At 34.2% G+C, this 16,622-nt stretch overlaps 1 protein-coding gene across 2 annotated transcripts; it reads right to left on the bottom strand.

The window, feature by feature from the left end:
• Nucleotides 1-380: 380 nt before the first annotated feature.
• On the bottom strand, nucleotides 381-5,040 carry LOC132286057 (uncharacterized). Of its 2 annotated transcripts, none has more exons than XM_059788309.1 (3): nucleotides 4,580-5,040; nucleotides 3,182-3,933; nucleotides 381-2,044 (listed from the first exon to the last, which is right to left on the bottom strand). In XM_059788309.1, the coding sequence occupies exons 1-3, from the start codon at nucleotides 4,886-4,888 to the stop codon at nucleotides 1,513-1,515; spliced, it is 1,593 nt and encodes a 530-aa protein (XP_059644292.1). In that variant the 5' UTR covers nucleotides 4,889-5,040; the 3' UTR covers nucleotides 381-1,512. The 2 variants fall into 2 exon arrangements, with proteins under 2 accessions (XP_059644292.1, XP_059644293.1); XM_059788310.1 differs by having other exon boundaries at nucleotides 1,943-2,030.
• Nucleotides 5,041-16,622: the final 11,582 nt, after the last annotated feature.

Here is a 16,622-nt window from a genome sequence, read left to right as displayed (position 1 = left end):
GGTATTATATTAGATAGTTCAACTCGAACACGACTCGTTTAATAATCATATTAGGAACTCTCAATACTAATCCAACCTGTTTATTAAACGGGTTATGCGTTTAATGACCTATTTACAATATATATATATATATATATATATATATATAATTTAAATTATTAATAATACTCAATAAAATAATAAATGTTAAAAAAAAAATATAAATTTTAATCAACCAAATTACTAAATAATTTTTAATTTACAAATGATTAAATTATAAGATACAAGTTTATATAGTAATTTTAGAACTTAAATAGAAATTTATTTACGACATATATAGTTAAACGTGTATAAACAGGTTATACAGGTTGAAACCCTCAACCCAAATACGACACGATTAATTAAACGAGGTAATCATATTGACGCGTTTATGACCGGAATTCATTTAGGGTCAACCAAAATCCGTTTAACTCGAGTCGTGTTTGAATCGTGTCAATTTTTGCCACCCAAAGTAACACCTATGTTTTTAATACCAGTTGGAGGCCCTGACATAGGCAAGCTTGAAGCAAACTTGACATAATAAAAGTGTTTCACAACACGATTGCCTGAACGGAGTACAGGCTGTAGAGTTGTAATTATTATTATTTTCTGGGTTGTAGAGTTGTGATTATTAATATTATTTTTTTCCTGGGTTGTAGAGTTGTGATTTGACTATTATACCATTTAGCAAATAAAAGATACTCTTTTTTAATAATCCAATGTAAAATCAAAAAAAGAAAAAATAAATAAATTAAATAGGGGAAGATGACTTCCTCCTTCAATATTCCTCACCCTTTGGACTTGTAAAAAAAAAAAATATTCCTCACTCTTTGGGTAACCATTAAATGTTATCTATTGTCTGAAAGAGTTAGAACATTTTTGTTTTGTTTTTTTTTTTTTTTTTTTTTTTTTCACAACTTTAATTAGTTGGATGACCCTAATTAATCATCCGAGGACTGTGACATGCTTTTTATGCCCATAGTGAAAAAAGAAAGATGGCCTATCCTTGACAAAAATTGAAAAAAAGAGAATAAAGACAGATGATCATTAAATTAAAAAAGGGCAAAAAAATATCAAAATTAATGAAAAGAGTTTAACCAGGGAGTACACTGCTTTCTTTCATTTATTCATGCTACATGGCGATACATACAGTTCTATTAATAGTGGAACAACATGCATCTACGGAGCACGAAAATAAATAGTCATAGAAAATACAAGCAGGTCATGGTACAAGAGTTTAGAAAATCAAACGGTGAAACTGGGTGACCTAAAAAAAAAAAAAATCAATTATCTTACCTGCTTCTCTCTCAGATATACGGAGCATGAATAAATATAAGGCGACAACATGAAAAGAACCTTTTAATATAAACTCAAAAGGGGCTATTTGACCACATACCAAGTTAGAAAAAACACGTAGTGGTGAAGGTTAAATGTCATTTGAGTTGGTAAGAAGGAACCTGATTTGCACAATGAGCTTCTATGGATTTGAGTTTATTACTTGCCTAGATCTGAGAATGTCGACTGGTTGGAAAGTAGTCTCTTCTCATCATTTTCATCAAGATCAAGGATTTCCCCTCCTTCATAATCTATTTCAATCACACTTCTTTCGTTTCCGTGTAGCTCATCTGATTCAGAGACATGAACAAGTTGAGAGTATTCTTCTCCGAAAGGAAGATTATCCGATTCCATCTGTTGCATCTCCGACTCTATTAGAGCATCCATTCTTGCCCGTTCCCTGTCTCTTGGATATGTACAGTAGAGGAAGGAGTAGATGAGGGAACAGATTGCCATTGGAATGCCTATAGCCGTGTAAAGTGCCTTGGCAAGTGATGCAGCATTTTTTCTATCGGTTTCAATTTCTTCTGAATCTGTTGATCCTTTTGGAATTGGTTTATAACCATAAACATGCTGTGACAAAATACCAACCACAGGGGGAGCAAATGATGATAGTATGGTCTCAAAAGACCGATCCAAAGCGTAGATGCTCGTTCGTGATCTCTCAGGAACTATCTCTGCAAATATTGGACTGAATACATGTTAACAATTAAATGAATGGTTAAATAGTTTAACAAGTTCCCCTAATTCCACCATTTTTTTTTTTATGCAGAACTAAATACTAACTTCAACATACTATGCATGCAGCAATAATACACTTTCAATGAGTGACACACAATTCTGGCCTCTGGAGGATTGATTTATTATCCAAAATTATTGAACCTCAGTTGGATCATGGATGACCATAATCATCTGATGACAATCCTAATATTAGAGAGTTGAACCAAGATTGCTCTCTTTAAATTATTCATGCTTACAGTTACATGGTTTATAATAGTGCAGTTATTAAAGAAATACCATCTAGAGAGCATGTATACTTGCTCAGAAAGAGTAAAAACATGACAAGGTTTTTAAAAAACAAAAGTAGTTTATGCTAATTTACCCATTAAAAAAAAAATATGCTACCATGTAATTCCAATGCTTTAGACAATGAGATGGAAAGTGAAAATCAAATGAAGTAATCCTTGTGGATGCCTACTTGATTAAAAGAGATGTCTCCACTGGAGGCAATTCCAGGCATGGTTCAAGCAGTGAATTCCCTGTTGTAATGGAAGATTGCTTGTTGGACAAAAAATTTTCTCCTCACGAAATGTGTAATGAAATCCGCAACTTTGCAGACCAATTCTTCACAAAGGATAACACTTCGCAGACAAAAGGTGATTAAAGTTGTAGCTCCAATTATGAATGATTTTAAAGGTTTCGATCAAGATTCTCTCTCTGAATCATATATATCTGCAAGCAGAGGCGAGTGATTCAAATATTCCAGGTTCATTATATTGCAAACAAATAGGATACTATAATTCGTTTCAGTGGTATTTAGGTGATCTGCAGGAGGGAGTGAGGAACAAAACATGCTGAAGAGAGTGGCACATTATTCTACTCGAAAGTTTAATTATGCTTGATCATCATCCTACTTAATATGTCTATATTCATAAGTTTCATTATTTGTTAAGGATTCCTTAGTTGCTCAGGCCATGAAAGAATTGTGAAGTATTGGAGAGATTTGAAAAAGCATGCTTCTGCTTCCCTTCATGTTTCCCCTCCACCCAATCCCAAAATTTAAAATCTGTTTATTCACAAAAATGATTATACTAATTTGGAGACTTACTTGTTTGTGGCCGTAGCACACCAAGACATGGTTAATCCCATGATGAAAAGGACTAAACCGTGCATGAATGCCGTTGAAGGATCATCAGGCAACACGAGCAGCAGTATTGCTGCAAAAGGGATGCCTGAACCAGCACTTATCTGTGAGAGAATTATTCTGCCCGTGTTTGGTAAGCGCTTGGCAAGTATATCCCCCATTTTCCCTCCAAACAGACCCCCAAGTGAAGCAGCAATAACAAAGAGGGTCCAGAGGAATGCTGTTGTTTTGTGGGAGAAGCCAATAAGCTCCAACCACATGGGGGCAAATGACAAAGCTGACCAGGGGAATGTTCCAGAGACACCTTGAGCCACAATTATTTGAAAAGATGGAATTCTAATAACTGATTTTGCTTCTTTAATCATGTCCTTCACTTCTGACCAAAAGGGTTTATGTGGATTCTGAACTCTAGCTTTACCATCACCATCAGAAAAGCGGGGATCACTGGCAAAGAAGTAGACCAAAATGCCAACTACAACACTTAAAAGCCCAACAAGATGGAATGCAATTCTCCAACCAGGGATACCCATGAATGATGTTGAAGCTATTAGCAGTGAACATAGGCCACCTATAATTGAGCCGAGGTTCCCGGTCAATTGTAGCCATCCAAAAGCCAGACCGCGGTTGCTTTCATCAGTTGAATCAGCAACAAGGGACTGAATAGCTGGTGTGACTATGGCAAGTCCTATTCCATTCAGACCTCTTGAAACTGCCACCTGAATAACCAGTTGACACAACGACTTATCATATTATAATGCAGTTGGTTACACACTACTTTTCAGATGATCCGAACAATTGAAACCAACAAATTGAAAATTCCTCAAATTTTCCCCAAGTACATTCATTTTACAATACTTTGGAATTTGTTTAATGTAGACACACAAATGGATTCTTGATAAATGTAAGTTCTGAAATTTATTGGGTTTAGTCATCATAATACTACGTAGTTCTCTAGGTTTGAGTAATCAATGGCATGATTGTACCTAGAAAATTTGGAGCGCACTTTTAATCCAAACTCGACTCAGTTAAAGCATTCCAAATGGATCTAATTTAGTTTTCTCCGGAACTTAAAATGATTTATTTTACTTTTCAAAATCAACATATATTATCCCACACAAGTGCCACAGGGAAAAAAAAATAATAAAAAAATAAAAAAATCGAAGGATATATGATCATCTCATTTCTATGTATTGCGAAATGTACCCGGTTTAAATTTCAAACAATGGCGCAACATTGTGTGGTCCACGCTACCTTGACACATACTAATACTATGGATCTACTAATGTAACCATAAAAAACCTAATACACAAATTTATGTCCAACACACACATATATATAGAGAGATAGTGAGTGCGGGTAGACCTGTAAAAAAGTGGAGGAGACAGCAACGAGGAAGGTGGCGGCAGCCCAAAGAAAAGCGCCGAGGGCGATGACGTGGGCACGTTTGTGACGCAGAGACAGGTAAGCGGCGAGTGGGTAACACAAGGACTGCACAATGGATCTGAAGAGAGTGAGTGAGCCCAGACCCGTTGGGTCGGTGTGTAGGGCCGCCCCAACCTCCTTGTACACTCCCGGTAGTAGAGACTCGTCGGCCCGCTCCATAATCCCTGCCAGATTCACCAGTATCAGAGTCAACGTCTCTGATCTCATCTCCTTTAGCTTCACTCTCATCCCTCACCTCGATCCACCCTTTTTTATTTTATTTTTCCTGTTCTCTTTGTAGAGAGAGAAAGGGTGAGAGAATTGACTGTTGACTACGCTGGAAGAATCTTTTGGTAGTACGGAGTATTTTTTTGTTTGTCTGTCTGAAGGAGTGACTAGCATCCCACAAACACACTGGAAGTGGTAGCACAATGTAACACAGAGTAATATTATAATATTATTAAACTAAGAATTTAACATATATATATATATATATTATTATATCTCAAAATAAAATAAAATTAATTTTAATTTGAATCTTCCAAAACTAAAAATGAAGAAGACAATATTTTTCACGGAACATTGACTAACTAATGAAAATAACTTAAAATTTCATTTTATCACAATGACTCCTTTTATTAGAAAAATCATTTTAAATTGGTTTTTGATGTTTTCTGTTGAATTTTATTGAACGGTGATGTGACTTTTTCTAATTACTCCTTTATTAATATTTATGTTAATCTTGCTATTTATTTCGTGATCATTTAGTTTTAGTTATTCTATTGAAAATGTTGGACAACTGATATTTTATTATTTATTTGACATGTGTGTCTTTTGTGAACGGTTGTGTTATTTACATTAAAGTTTGCATCCTTCGGCAATTGATGTGTTATTTAGGAATAAACTTATTAATAACAACAATGTAATTTAAAATTTTATTTAATTATTTTTATTTAAACTTATTTAAGTTAATATTAATTTAATAAAAATGTATACAAATAGAAAATAATTTAATTAGAATTAATTTATATTAACGAAATATATGTTAATACAAATTAGTTTTATGAGTGATAACTATTAATATTAAGAATAAAAATAGTCACGTAACTATTAATTATATGATTTATATGAGGGTCTTTATCACCTTTCTGTCTAACTATTAAAGTACAAGAAGTGTTTTGCATTAAGGAAATAATTTTTAAAAGGATTGTTTGTCGATAAGATATATTGTAACTTATTAAGTAGTTTAGTTTTTCTTTTATATGTCAAGTAAACAATAAATAATAAATAACTTAAAAAATAAAACTTTGAAGTGACAAGGAGAGGTAGTATATATGATTATTGATGGATGAGAAGGAAAAAAATACAAAGAAAATTTTCGTTCAAAAAACAAAAAATTATGTTATATTTATTAATATACTACAAAAAAAAAAAATCTTAAAATAGGATCCACAAGAATAAACTTTATGAAATTACAAAGTCCTTAAAAAATAAAAAAAGGAGTTCTAACCATGTATTTCAATTTTTTTTTTTTTTTTTGGAAATTCAAGCAAATGATATATAAATATATAGAAAAGTGTACATGGAAGGCCTTATGCCAAAGTACAAAAGCAGGACCAAAAGGGCAGCAATGAAGCAACAAGGGACAAGCCCAGCCCAAAAACAAAAAAGCCATGTATTTCAATTTGCATACAAGTCTTTGGAAAGAGAAAATTTTATTTCACAAAGATGATAAGAGATAGTGGGTGATGGATTCATACACACATTTTATGATGTTTAGAAGATAGTTTATGGTGAAAAAAGACAAAAATGAATTCTGACCAAACATGTATTTTAATTTGGATACAACTATTATAACAGATAAAGAGAGTACATCTGATAAGATAAAGGTTTAGAAAGGAACAATGAACTAATTAAAAAAATGGTTATTTTTGTATTAACAGGAAAATTTTATGTCCAACATCTTTGTGTTTTAAATTAAATATATAAAACTATAGTGTACTATGAAAAAAGAAGAGAAAAGGAAAAAAAGTGTTCAACAAATCTTTAAGACAACTCTAATGAAAAGTCATAAAATGATTTTAAGACATCTTTGTGTTTTAAATTAAATATATAAAATGATTTTTAATTAATTCAATTGTGTTTTATTGTATAATCTACAACAAGGTTTAGAAATGAACAAGGAATTAACTTTAAAACTACCAGTTTTTTTTTTTTTATTTATTTTTTTTTATTTAAGGAAAAAGGATATTTGTCTCTCATCCAATGTATTTGTATTTTAAAATTTGCGTTACTAACTCAACATTATTGAATGCTAACCAAACGTTTTTAGCGTTTTCACTTAAACGGTGATTCATACTAAAAGTTGTATAATTATAATATGCCACGTTATCCTAAACAAAATGACTTTGTGGTTTTCATCCAAATAGATATAATTCAGATAGAAAAGTTGTATTAGTTATCTTAGGAGACATGACTTTTAATAAATACATGATTAGCTAACGTTATGAATTGAAAGAGTTCTTAATATAGCATATTATATATGTACACATATATTAAACAATAAACATATTAGCACAACTAAAGAATGAGAATACCATGAAGAATAATTCTGGATTATGGGCAACAAACTTCAGATAATTAAGAAGCAGAATAGGAAATTACCACCTGAATAACCAGTCCACACAGTTTTTTTTTTCTTAGAGGGACCTCGTAAAGCCTCATATCCAATAAATAAAAATATCTCAATTCTCCCATATATATTAGGGGTAAATGCAAAAAATACTCCTGAAGTATACTTTTCAAAGCACTTTTATCCCCTATTTAAAAAAGGTGTGCAAAAAATACCCCTATTCTTTTCAATTTGTATGAAACACCCTTCAGTTAATATAATACACATTTTACCCTTTTACTCTTCCAAAAATGCCCATACCAAATCTCTTCCTCCTTCTTCTTCTTCTTTGTAATGTCCCAGATACTAAACCAAAGAATCCAGAGAAGTAAGGATTTCGGTTAAGATGTGGATGAGTAGCAGCTAGCTTGAAGGAATGGCACAACAGTGAAGATAGACTGCAGGACAAAATCGGCTAACAAGGGTGGCTAAATGGCCGTGATAAAGAACTGTGGCAGTGCATTGGCGAGATGGATCCTGCTGGGACGAGCTGGCGCAGCGGTGACGGATCTGGAGATGTGGACAGGCGAGCAAGGTGGTTCTCAGAAGGGCAAAACGGCCTCGACGAGTTCTGCTAATCTACGGCGGCTCAGAGGGGTTTAAATGGCGGGTAAGGCGATGATGGACCGGCTAGGATGAAGACAGCCGGTGAGCAAGGAGAAGCTCGCACGGAATTGATGGCGGTTCGAGAGGACAGTGAGCTTGAAATAGCGGTGGGGAGCAAGGGGGAATCTCGGTGGGTGGCGGCAATGGCAGCGAATAGAGATGGGCTGTGGAGAGGACTGGTTCGGCCGTAAGCTTGCGGCAGACGTGAATTGGTTTCGCCGACCGAAATGAGGCATTCAGCGAAGCACGGTACCAACTGAAATCTCTGCAGTACAGAATTGGCTCCGTAGCTTCAGTTGATTGATTATTGTGGTCTCTCTTGGATATGGGTTTTAAGGGACATCCTTTTACTTGGGGCAACAATAGATAGGAGAGGCAAACCATATCATGTTGAGACTGGATCGCGGATTATGCATCCAAAGATTGCTGTCAAAATGCAGACATAACAATCATAGTACGGTTTTAGGCTATGATCATAAAATGAAGAAGAAGAAGGGCCAAACCCTTTTTAGTCATTACACAAAAAAATATATATTTTTATATATATTATAAAATGTGTTGCTAAGGGCATTTTAGTCCAATTTTTATAAATATGACCTATTTGCACAAATGTCATAGTTTAAGGGTGTTTTTTGCACGGGAAGGGTGCATTGTGCACTGTAAGCATACTATATGGGTATTTTTTTTTTTTTTTTTTTGTATTTAACCCTATATATTATGCTAATGTTGCATTTCACATTTCCAAAGTCGACGGCTAAGCGTTCAAATTTTCGGATTTATGTCTTGGATAGGTAAAAGTAAAAATAATATCACGAATGCCATTCATCTCTGACTTTCAATTTAGTTAAATCAAACGTATTACAAAGACATACATTTGTATGTGAGTGTATATAACTGTGTATATATATAGAGAGATGATGGACCTCTAAGAATGTGGAGGAGATGGCAATGTGGAAGGTAGCAACGGCCCAGATGAAAGAGCCAAGGGCGATAACATGGGTACGGTTGTGACGAAAAGCCACACAAGAGACGAGTGGGTAGCATAAGAACTGTACTATGGATCCGGATAGACTGAGCTAGCCGAGTCCGATTGGGCCGATAAGTAAGGCCTCCCTAACCTCATTGTGCACTCCCGATAGTAAAATATGATACCCCTCAATTCTAGAGCCACGGGTGATCAAGTCCGAGCACAGATCCGAGGGACACCAAACAATTAAGTATATAAACAAGCATTTGATTACAAAAGAAATAACTAAGAATAATTAAAATAACATAAAAGAAAAACTAAATAATAAATCCTCCAAATAAAATATCCAAAACCATTAATATCATTACAACTCGGGAACCCATCTAGTAGAACCCTAATGCTAACCCAACTGAAACAACTGGAAGGAAATATAAATCCCAAAACTAAAACATAAAGATAATCTTACGTAGAACTGGAAGAATGATGTAGATTGTCTCTGCTCAGCACGAACAAGCTCTAAGTCTAGAACTGACGAATACCTGAAAAAATAAAAGTGGGTCAGGCCCACAAACAAGTTCTTTCTACAATAACTCAAACAGAGACCCGAGAAACTATATATCTATACCAAACCCATGCAATAATTATATAGTCCATAATACATATACACACTAAATGAACCTCACTAGACTATAGGGTTGCCTCAACCTGAGTAGTAGGTAACATACAAAACGTACATATAGTGGGCATAAGTACCTAGACCTACCAGGGCACGCAACCACACTATATCTAGCTACACATCCCTGGCAATATATGCACCTTATCCACTGATCCTGAGGCTCAAGCTCATATTATGACATATGTCTATATATATATTTATAATATATATTCTATCCAATCTAAAGTAATCCACTATGTATCATCCAACTTGTTCAGTTGACCTGACACGAATATAAGTAGGACTTAACATTTTAGTTAATCCATTCCCTTATAAAATAGGTAGGACTTAACTGATACGTTAATCTAACCCTAGAGTGCTACTATCCCTTACTGGTACACTACATCTACACCATCCAATAGTTGATGTAACAATTAAAGAAGTATATCAAATAATCCTGAAATAACCATAATAATATAATATCATGTTATCACAAAATAGGAATGACTTATAATTTACTTAAGCTTCCTACATCACATATCCTACACAAACTGAATCTTAAACATGCTGATATTTTACTATACAGTCAAGAAAGCATTCTTCAAATACAATTCATACTACACATTTAATCTTAATTGTTAGAACAAAATAAAGATTAAATCCATTCATTCCTTAAAGAATTAAATAGCATGCATTATTATATTTAAGTTTGTTTAGAATTTATTTAAACTCATATCTAGTTCTTATTTGATGTTTAGGACCCCTCAGATTCAATTAAAATAAATTCAACGCTATTTACGAAACTTCCCCAGGTAAGGCTCGAGCTTTTGTCCTAATTGCTCGAGCTTCCTGTTTCAGGCTCGAGCTTTTCACCCATGGCCTCGAGCTTTGCCTCCAAGACTCGAGCACTGTATCAACGAATCAAACACTGTTTACGCGATTCAATCCAGAATTCTACTGTGAACCCAATCTTTATTTAAGGATTCTAAGGCATGTTTCAAGGTTCCATCAATACTTAGATGTAAAAATACATCATTTAAAACATGTATAAACTTATAAAGAAATCAAATCAAATCCATGAATTTATCAATTCATACAACAAAAATAATCATGAAAAATATAATTTATAAAACCTATGTTCTAGATCAATTTAAATTATAAATTCTAGTTTTAATTGTTCTTTAAAAAATACTAAGATTATACTAGAGATATAAATTTAACAGATCAAAGGAGAAGTGTAGAACAAGAACTTGCCTTTAGGGATTTGATAAAAACCCTAACCTCTTTCTTCTTCTTCCTCATTTTTTTTTCTCTCTCTAAAATATAATACGCGATATATTTTTAGTCCTCTTTTCCAGCCCTATAGTTATATATTTATAGACTAAATAATAACCCTACTCCTTTTCCCAATCCACATCAAATTAAATAAAGAAAATAATAAAATTAAAATACTAAAAAAAAAAAAAAACTAAAATATATGTTACGTAAAATCTATGTATATTCTTTTTTTATAAATAAAATAAATACATCAAATTATCACTAAAGGACTTTTTTCTTATATATATATATATATATATATATATATATATATATACACTATCCATGAGTAATTATCTGTACCCATTAAACTCCTTATCCAAGTAGTCCATGAAACCCAATTGGTTGGCCATGACTATCATCCATAACCATTAGAATAAATAAAATAAAATAACCATTTAAACCATTTAATTCATAATCATTAATTATAAGAAAACACTTAACATTTAAGTAAGCAAATACACATCATCTAACACATAATTCAACTAGACAAGTATTTTAAATAAACAAATAATCAAATAATTTATATAAACAATTAAACAAATAACCAAGAAATCAAATAAAGAATTAAAAACATAATTAAAACAATTAATAAAATACTGAGACTATCCTTTTAAAATAGGGGTATTACATAAAACCTCGTCCACCCGCTCCATAATCCCCGCCAGATTCACCAATATTAAAGTCAACATCTGTGATTGTGACGGCCCAAGTTTTTCAAAACCGGGTGCGTCATTGAGTAACCCGAAAACTAACTCGATAACGGATCCGAAATGCAGAATCAAAGAAAATGCAACGTTCACTAAGGAGAATCACCAACCCTAAGACCTGAAATGGACTTCTACGAAGCCACGAAACTCAAAGAGGTAACCGAAAGCGGATGTTAAGACTGAAACGAATCGAAAACGAAGACAGGGGTAAAATGGTCATTTCACCTTAAGTGAAGGAAATTTGACTCTTAACAAGTCAAATGAAATCAAAATAACTCAATTAGGTCATTTGGTAACCTTATATAAAGTTCTAAGGTCATTGGAGATGAAATCCTACATAAACCCTAACTCGGTTCGAACGAATCCCGACACTGTCTCACTAAAATGGTCATATCTCTTAGTAGGAAATGAAACTAAAGATTAGGTTGGGACCATTGGAAAGATGACTCAAAATTCTTCAATTTAGACTCAAGAATCACCCAATTTGGATTTAAAAAATGACCATTTGAAGACAGGTCATCAAGACAACCAAAAAAAGTCGGCTCAGTGACTGAGTCGGCTCCTTTAGGCCGAGAGTAAGAAAAATGAAGGAAAAATGGTTTGAATGAACCCAATTAACTCCTTTAAGAACCGAGTCGGCTAGGTTGAAGAAAGAATCGGCTCCTTTGGGTTGAAAGCATAAAAAATGAAGGAAATGAAGCCCGAATGAACTAAGTCGACTCCCTTAAGAACTGAGTCGGCTCGGTTGAAGAAACAGTCGGCTCCTTTGGCAATTGAGCCGACTCGATCCTGGGAACAAGGCAAAAAAAAAATGCAGCAGAAGCTGCTATATGATCTTAGTCCATTTTTTTCCTTATACAAGTATTCTAAGTGATCAAGAATGGTTCCATTAGCACCCAAAAATGAAATACAAGTCCCCAAGATATAAATAAACATTTGGAAGTGTGTGGAACATGCATGAGTGTGCAATTTAATATATAAAAAAGGGCAATAAGCAAAAGATGGCCCTAAGGCCTCATTACATGCAATCCAAGGTTATATAAAAGATGACACTAAGGCAAAAATGACATTAGAACTCAACCAAGAAGTTTACAAGTCCCAATTCCATTTCCCCCTTAAAAAGGGATCAAAATATAACATATTACACATTTCAAAGGAAGCTAAACAAGTTTCTAAATACCATACATCCATGGTTTGTAAAAAGAATCAAATGAGGCATGCTAAACAAGTGCATGCATACAAAATTACACAAAAGGTATCCCAATGCAACCAAGCCAAATCTAGGGATGTTGTACATCCCAAAACAAAGTCTCCTTACCTAAAAAATGTTCCAAACAACGAGGGTAAGTAAACAAGTTACTCGTAGGAAAGTAGTGCATGCGTATACCCTAAGGTTTCAAATGCCATGCAAGTCCAACATAAGTCAATACAACGGATCATCCCACTTAGCGTCTATGTTACAAGGTGAAACTAAGGGATCATCTCAAGCTACACAAGCAATTTAAATGAAAATACAAGGCATACAAGTATACAAGCATAAGTATATTAAACCGTAAAGAAACTTGAAGCACCAAATCACAAACTACAAGTAATCCATGATTAACAACTTGGAATTGAATGTGAAATCAAGTAAGTGGAAAAACTAGGACACGTGGTCTCAAGACTATACAAGTTATTCCGGGTAATTACGACCCATAAGGTACTACCTAGTGTACACTGATGTGGTAGGGAGAACTTTTGTCTCCCGTACTAGAGCCGATCCCTAGCCGTTATATTTTTCAATGTCCTTACAAGTTTTCCAAAATCAACAAGTTCATAACTCATACTCAAATATACAATGCAAGAAACCACGTTCCATGCACAAGTAGGGTGAAACCACACAAACCATGTCCTAAGGTTTCATGTCTACAATGGCATACACCAGTCGAATCTTTAATATGTGATTCGTTACACATACAATATACTAAAAATCACTAAATCAAGTTACCATCATACAAGCCATAAGTACTAAGTATACTACAACTTAGCAACAAGCTTCCAAGGTAATTACAAATGACATTCTACAAGAGTTCATTATTACAACAAGAAGGCAAAAGGGCAAAAAACCCCCTGAACTATCCACTTTGTTGCAAATCCCCCCCTGAAGTACCAAAGTGTGCAAATACCCCATAGGAGTCACCGGATCAACTTTTCCAGCATATGTTAATTTGAAATGACCGAAATAACCTTACTTATTAAGTTATATATAAAAAAAAAAGCCTAATTTTTTCTTTTCTTATATATACATATATATATACACACACACACACACACAGAGATACATCATATATATATACATATATATATATCCACACAAACAAGGCCGCGCTTTCACCGCCGCTTCACTCATCGCCGGTGCTTAATACTAATTCCAGCTCTACAGTGCTCAAGTTCTCGCCGCCGCTGATGATTACATCCTTCAATCAGTCTTTGATTCAGGCCATTGTCATAATTTCCTTCAATCAGTCTTTGATGCGTTATTGCCAGTTAAACCGAAGATAACCGTGGACGGCGAGCACGAAGCTTCCGGGTTTGACTTAGGGTTCCTTTTGGTTCAATTAGGTTCGTCATAGGTGTGATTGGCTTTGTCATGGGTCAGATTGGATGGTGATGATAGTGGTAAAAGTGGGGGTATATATATATATATATATCTGTAGAAAACCAGCCAAACGAACACAACATCTCTAAATTTGAAGTCGTTTGAAGTTAATAAGAATTCCATTAAGGCAAAATGATTTTTATCTCACATTATCTCTCTACAACATCTCTCTCATTCTCTTCTTTTCTCTCATACCCAAAAACCCATACGAAAATCCTCTAGTAACATGCGAAGGACAAGGTCATAGAGAAGGGTGGAGAGAGTATGGCTCTGAGTTTTGGTCTGCTAAGATGGGGTATTATTCTATTATTTTGCCACCATGGTTACCGGTGACAAAGAAATCGATGATTGGTAATCTCAGATATGTCGATCCTTGGCCAAGCACAACTGCACAAGATCTGATGTAACATTTCCCATCCCATGAACCCAATTCAATCCCTATTTCACAATATCAATTTTTTCCATCCTAATTCATCTAAATCAAGCCCTGATTTGCAACCAAATCCAACTAATCAGTATAATAGAGCAAATCAAAAGAAAGTTTTACGAAGAAGATGAATTATTTGAGATTTTGGGAGGGTTTTCAATATTCTAAGTGGTGGGTTCCATAAATGGATGGTGTTTGATGCCATTAATGGTCTCACAGATAAGCATACTATCCCATTACAAGACCCATATATATCTAAGTTTTTGAAATCTACCGGAAGGTCCGGTTGAAAATACTAAGCAAACAATTCATCATCATAACGTATTGAGTAACAGACATTATAATTGTTATGCAGCTCATATTTGTACCTGAGGAAGAGATAATTGTTGTTACTTGAGCTCGTCTGGTATTTGAGATGTGCGTCAATGAAGCTACGATTAGTGATTAGAGAGTACCATGATTTGCAGATCGACCTCAATTGTAGCAGTGATTTTGCCGGAAGTGTAACGAGGATCTGAATGAAGATTTAATTTTTTAATTTTTTCTTTTTTTAGCTATATACATGTCCAATAATTAAATTAATCCAACTGATCACTTCCAATCCACCGTTTCCATGGAGAAGCTCTAGTGATTCAACACGCTGATTCTCGTGTTCCAGCTCGCCGCGTTTTACTTCTCTCTTATTACTTCAATTTTCTTGATCACTAACTCCAGATGCTTTAATTCACCTCATTGGTACGACATTGAGGGATCAAGGGTTTTTTGGTCATTTGTAACAAAGAAGGGTAGTTTCGGCATTCCTATCATTTCAACAGGCGCGTGACTTTACACATGCTGGAAAAATTGATCTGGTGACTATAATACCCCTAATTTTGTAAAGGATATAATTGAAATTTACATTTTTATTTTTGTGCATTTTAGGTGCTTACGTGACTATATGTGTTATGTGGTTTCTGTTTTGTGTTTAATTGGTTAATTGTTTTCTTTACTTGGATTGGTTGGGTAATTGATTATTTTGTTTTTGTCTAATTATTTGCATTAATTGGTTAATTATTTTTTTTTATGTTCTTTTATTTAATTAAATTAGTTGTAAATTTTTAAATGTTTTGTTAGGTTAAATTATTTATGTATTTCATTTTAATGTAAATTAGGGTTTTAGTTTGATGGACCATGTTATTGGGCTGATTAGGGTTTAGTTGGGTGTCTATCTCTAATGTAAACAGACGTAGGGTATATATGCCTATATATACTGTTATAAATCTGCTTAGGGTTAAAAGCACCAACCCTATTCACGAACAGTGAGCATATAGAGGGACGTGAAAACAGAGAGAGAAAACTGTAAGGAAAATAGAGGGATTTGTTGTTAGGGTTTCTACTGCGGATTAAAGGATGGGCCTAGGAGGAGGGAAGGTTGTACAATAGGAGATTGACAATGAATTAGACGTCGTCGGAAAACCTTAGAAGACGGCGACAAGGTTTTTATTCAAAGACCACAGAGGCAAGTTCTGTTCTTCCTCTCTCCCGGTTGGCCTGTGTTCTGTGCATGCCTAGAAGTCTCTAGTATTTTAATTGAATATTAATATAATCTGGCATGTGAATTATATGTCCAACTGATTATCAGTATGTGTATGGTTGTCTAAAACAATTCTTGATTGACTTGTGTTTGTCGTCTATTTTAAGCTTACAGATTTGGTACTGTTTTAATGGTTACTTTAATTCGTACTGTTATAAACAAGGGTTTGAGATGTTTTTGAATATATATAGGATGGTTAAGATCAGTTTTGATTATCTATATATGTTCTAGTATTAACTGTAGTTATGTCTGCAAATCGAAGGTCAAGTTGTATGTTAACGCATAAGGAATCGGTAGAGGTTTTAAGGCACTGTAATAAATTCCAACTGTCGAACCAAACCATTGGGATGCTACTGGATATATATTAGGCTGCTAAGATTAGTTGTAAGAAAAAAACAGAGGGGTAGGAAGAGGCTGGA

This window comes from Cornus florida, unplaced genomic scaffold, assembly GCF_030987335.1.
Source record: "Cornus florida cultivar Cherokee Brave unplaced genomic scaffold, ASM3098733v1 CherokeeBrave_3.0.0_Hap2_Chr11, whole genome shotgun sequence".
Taxonomy (NCBI): Eukaryota; Viridiplantae; Streptophyta; class Magnoliopsida; order Cornales; family Cornaceae; genus Cornus; species Cornus florida.
This window is presented reverse-complemented; position numbering and strand designations above follow the sequence as displayed.

What these genes read in the sequence shown, in the direction of transcription:
- LOC132286057 (XM_059788309.1), bottom strand. Translation starts at nt 4,888, where the DNA reads ATGAGAGTGAAGCTAAAGGAGATGAGATCAGAGACGTTGACTCTGATA. An exon ending in TCTCCTCCACTTTTTTACAG is followed by an intron (nt 3,934 to 4,579) that starts GTCTACCCGCAC and finishes CTGGTTATTCAG; the next exon opens with GTGGCAGTTTCAAGAGGTCT. An exon ending in TGTGCTACGGCCACAAACAA is followed by an intron (nt 2,045 to 3,181) that starts GTAAGTCTCCAA and finishes ACATGTATTCAG; the next exon opens with TCCAATATTTGCAGAGATAG.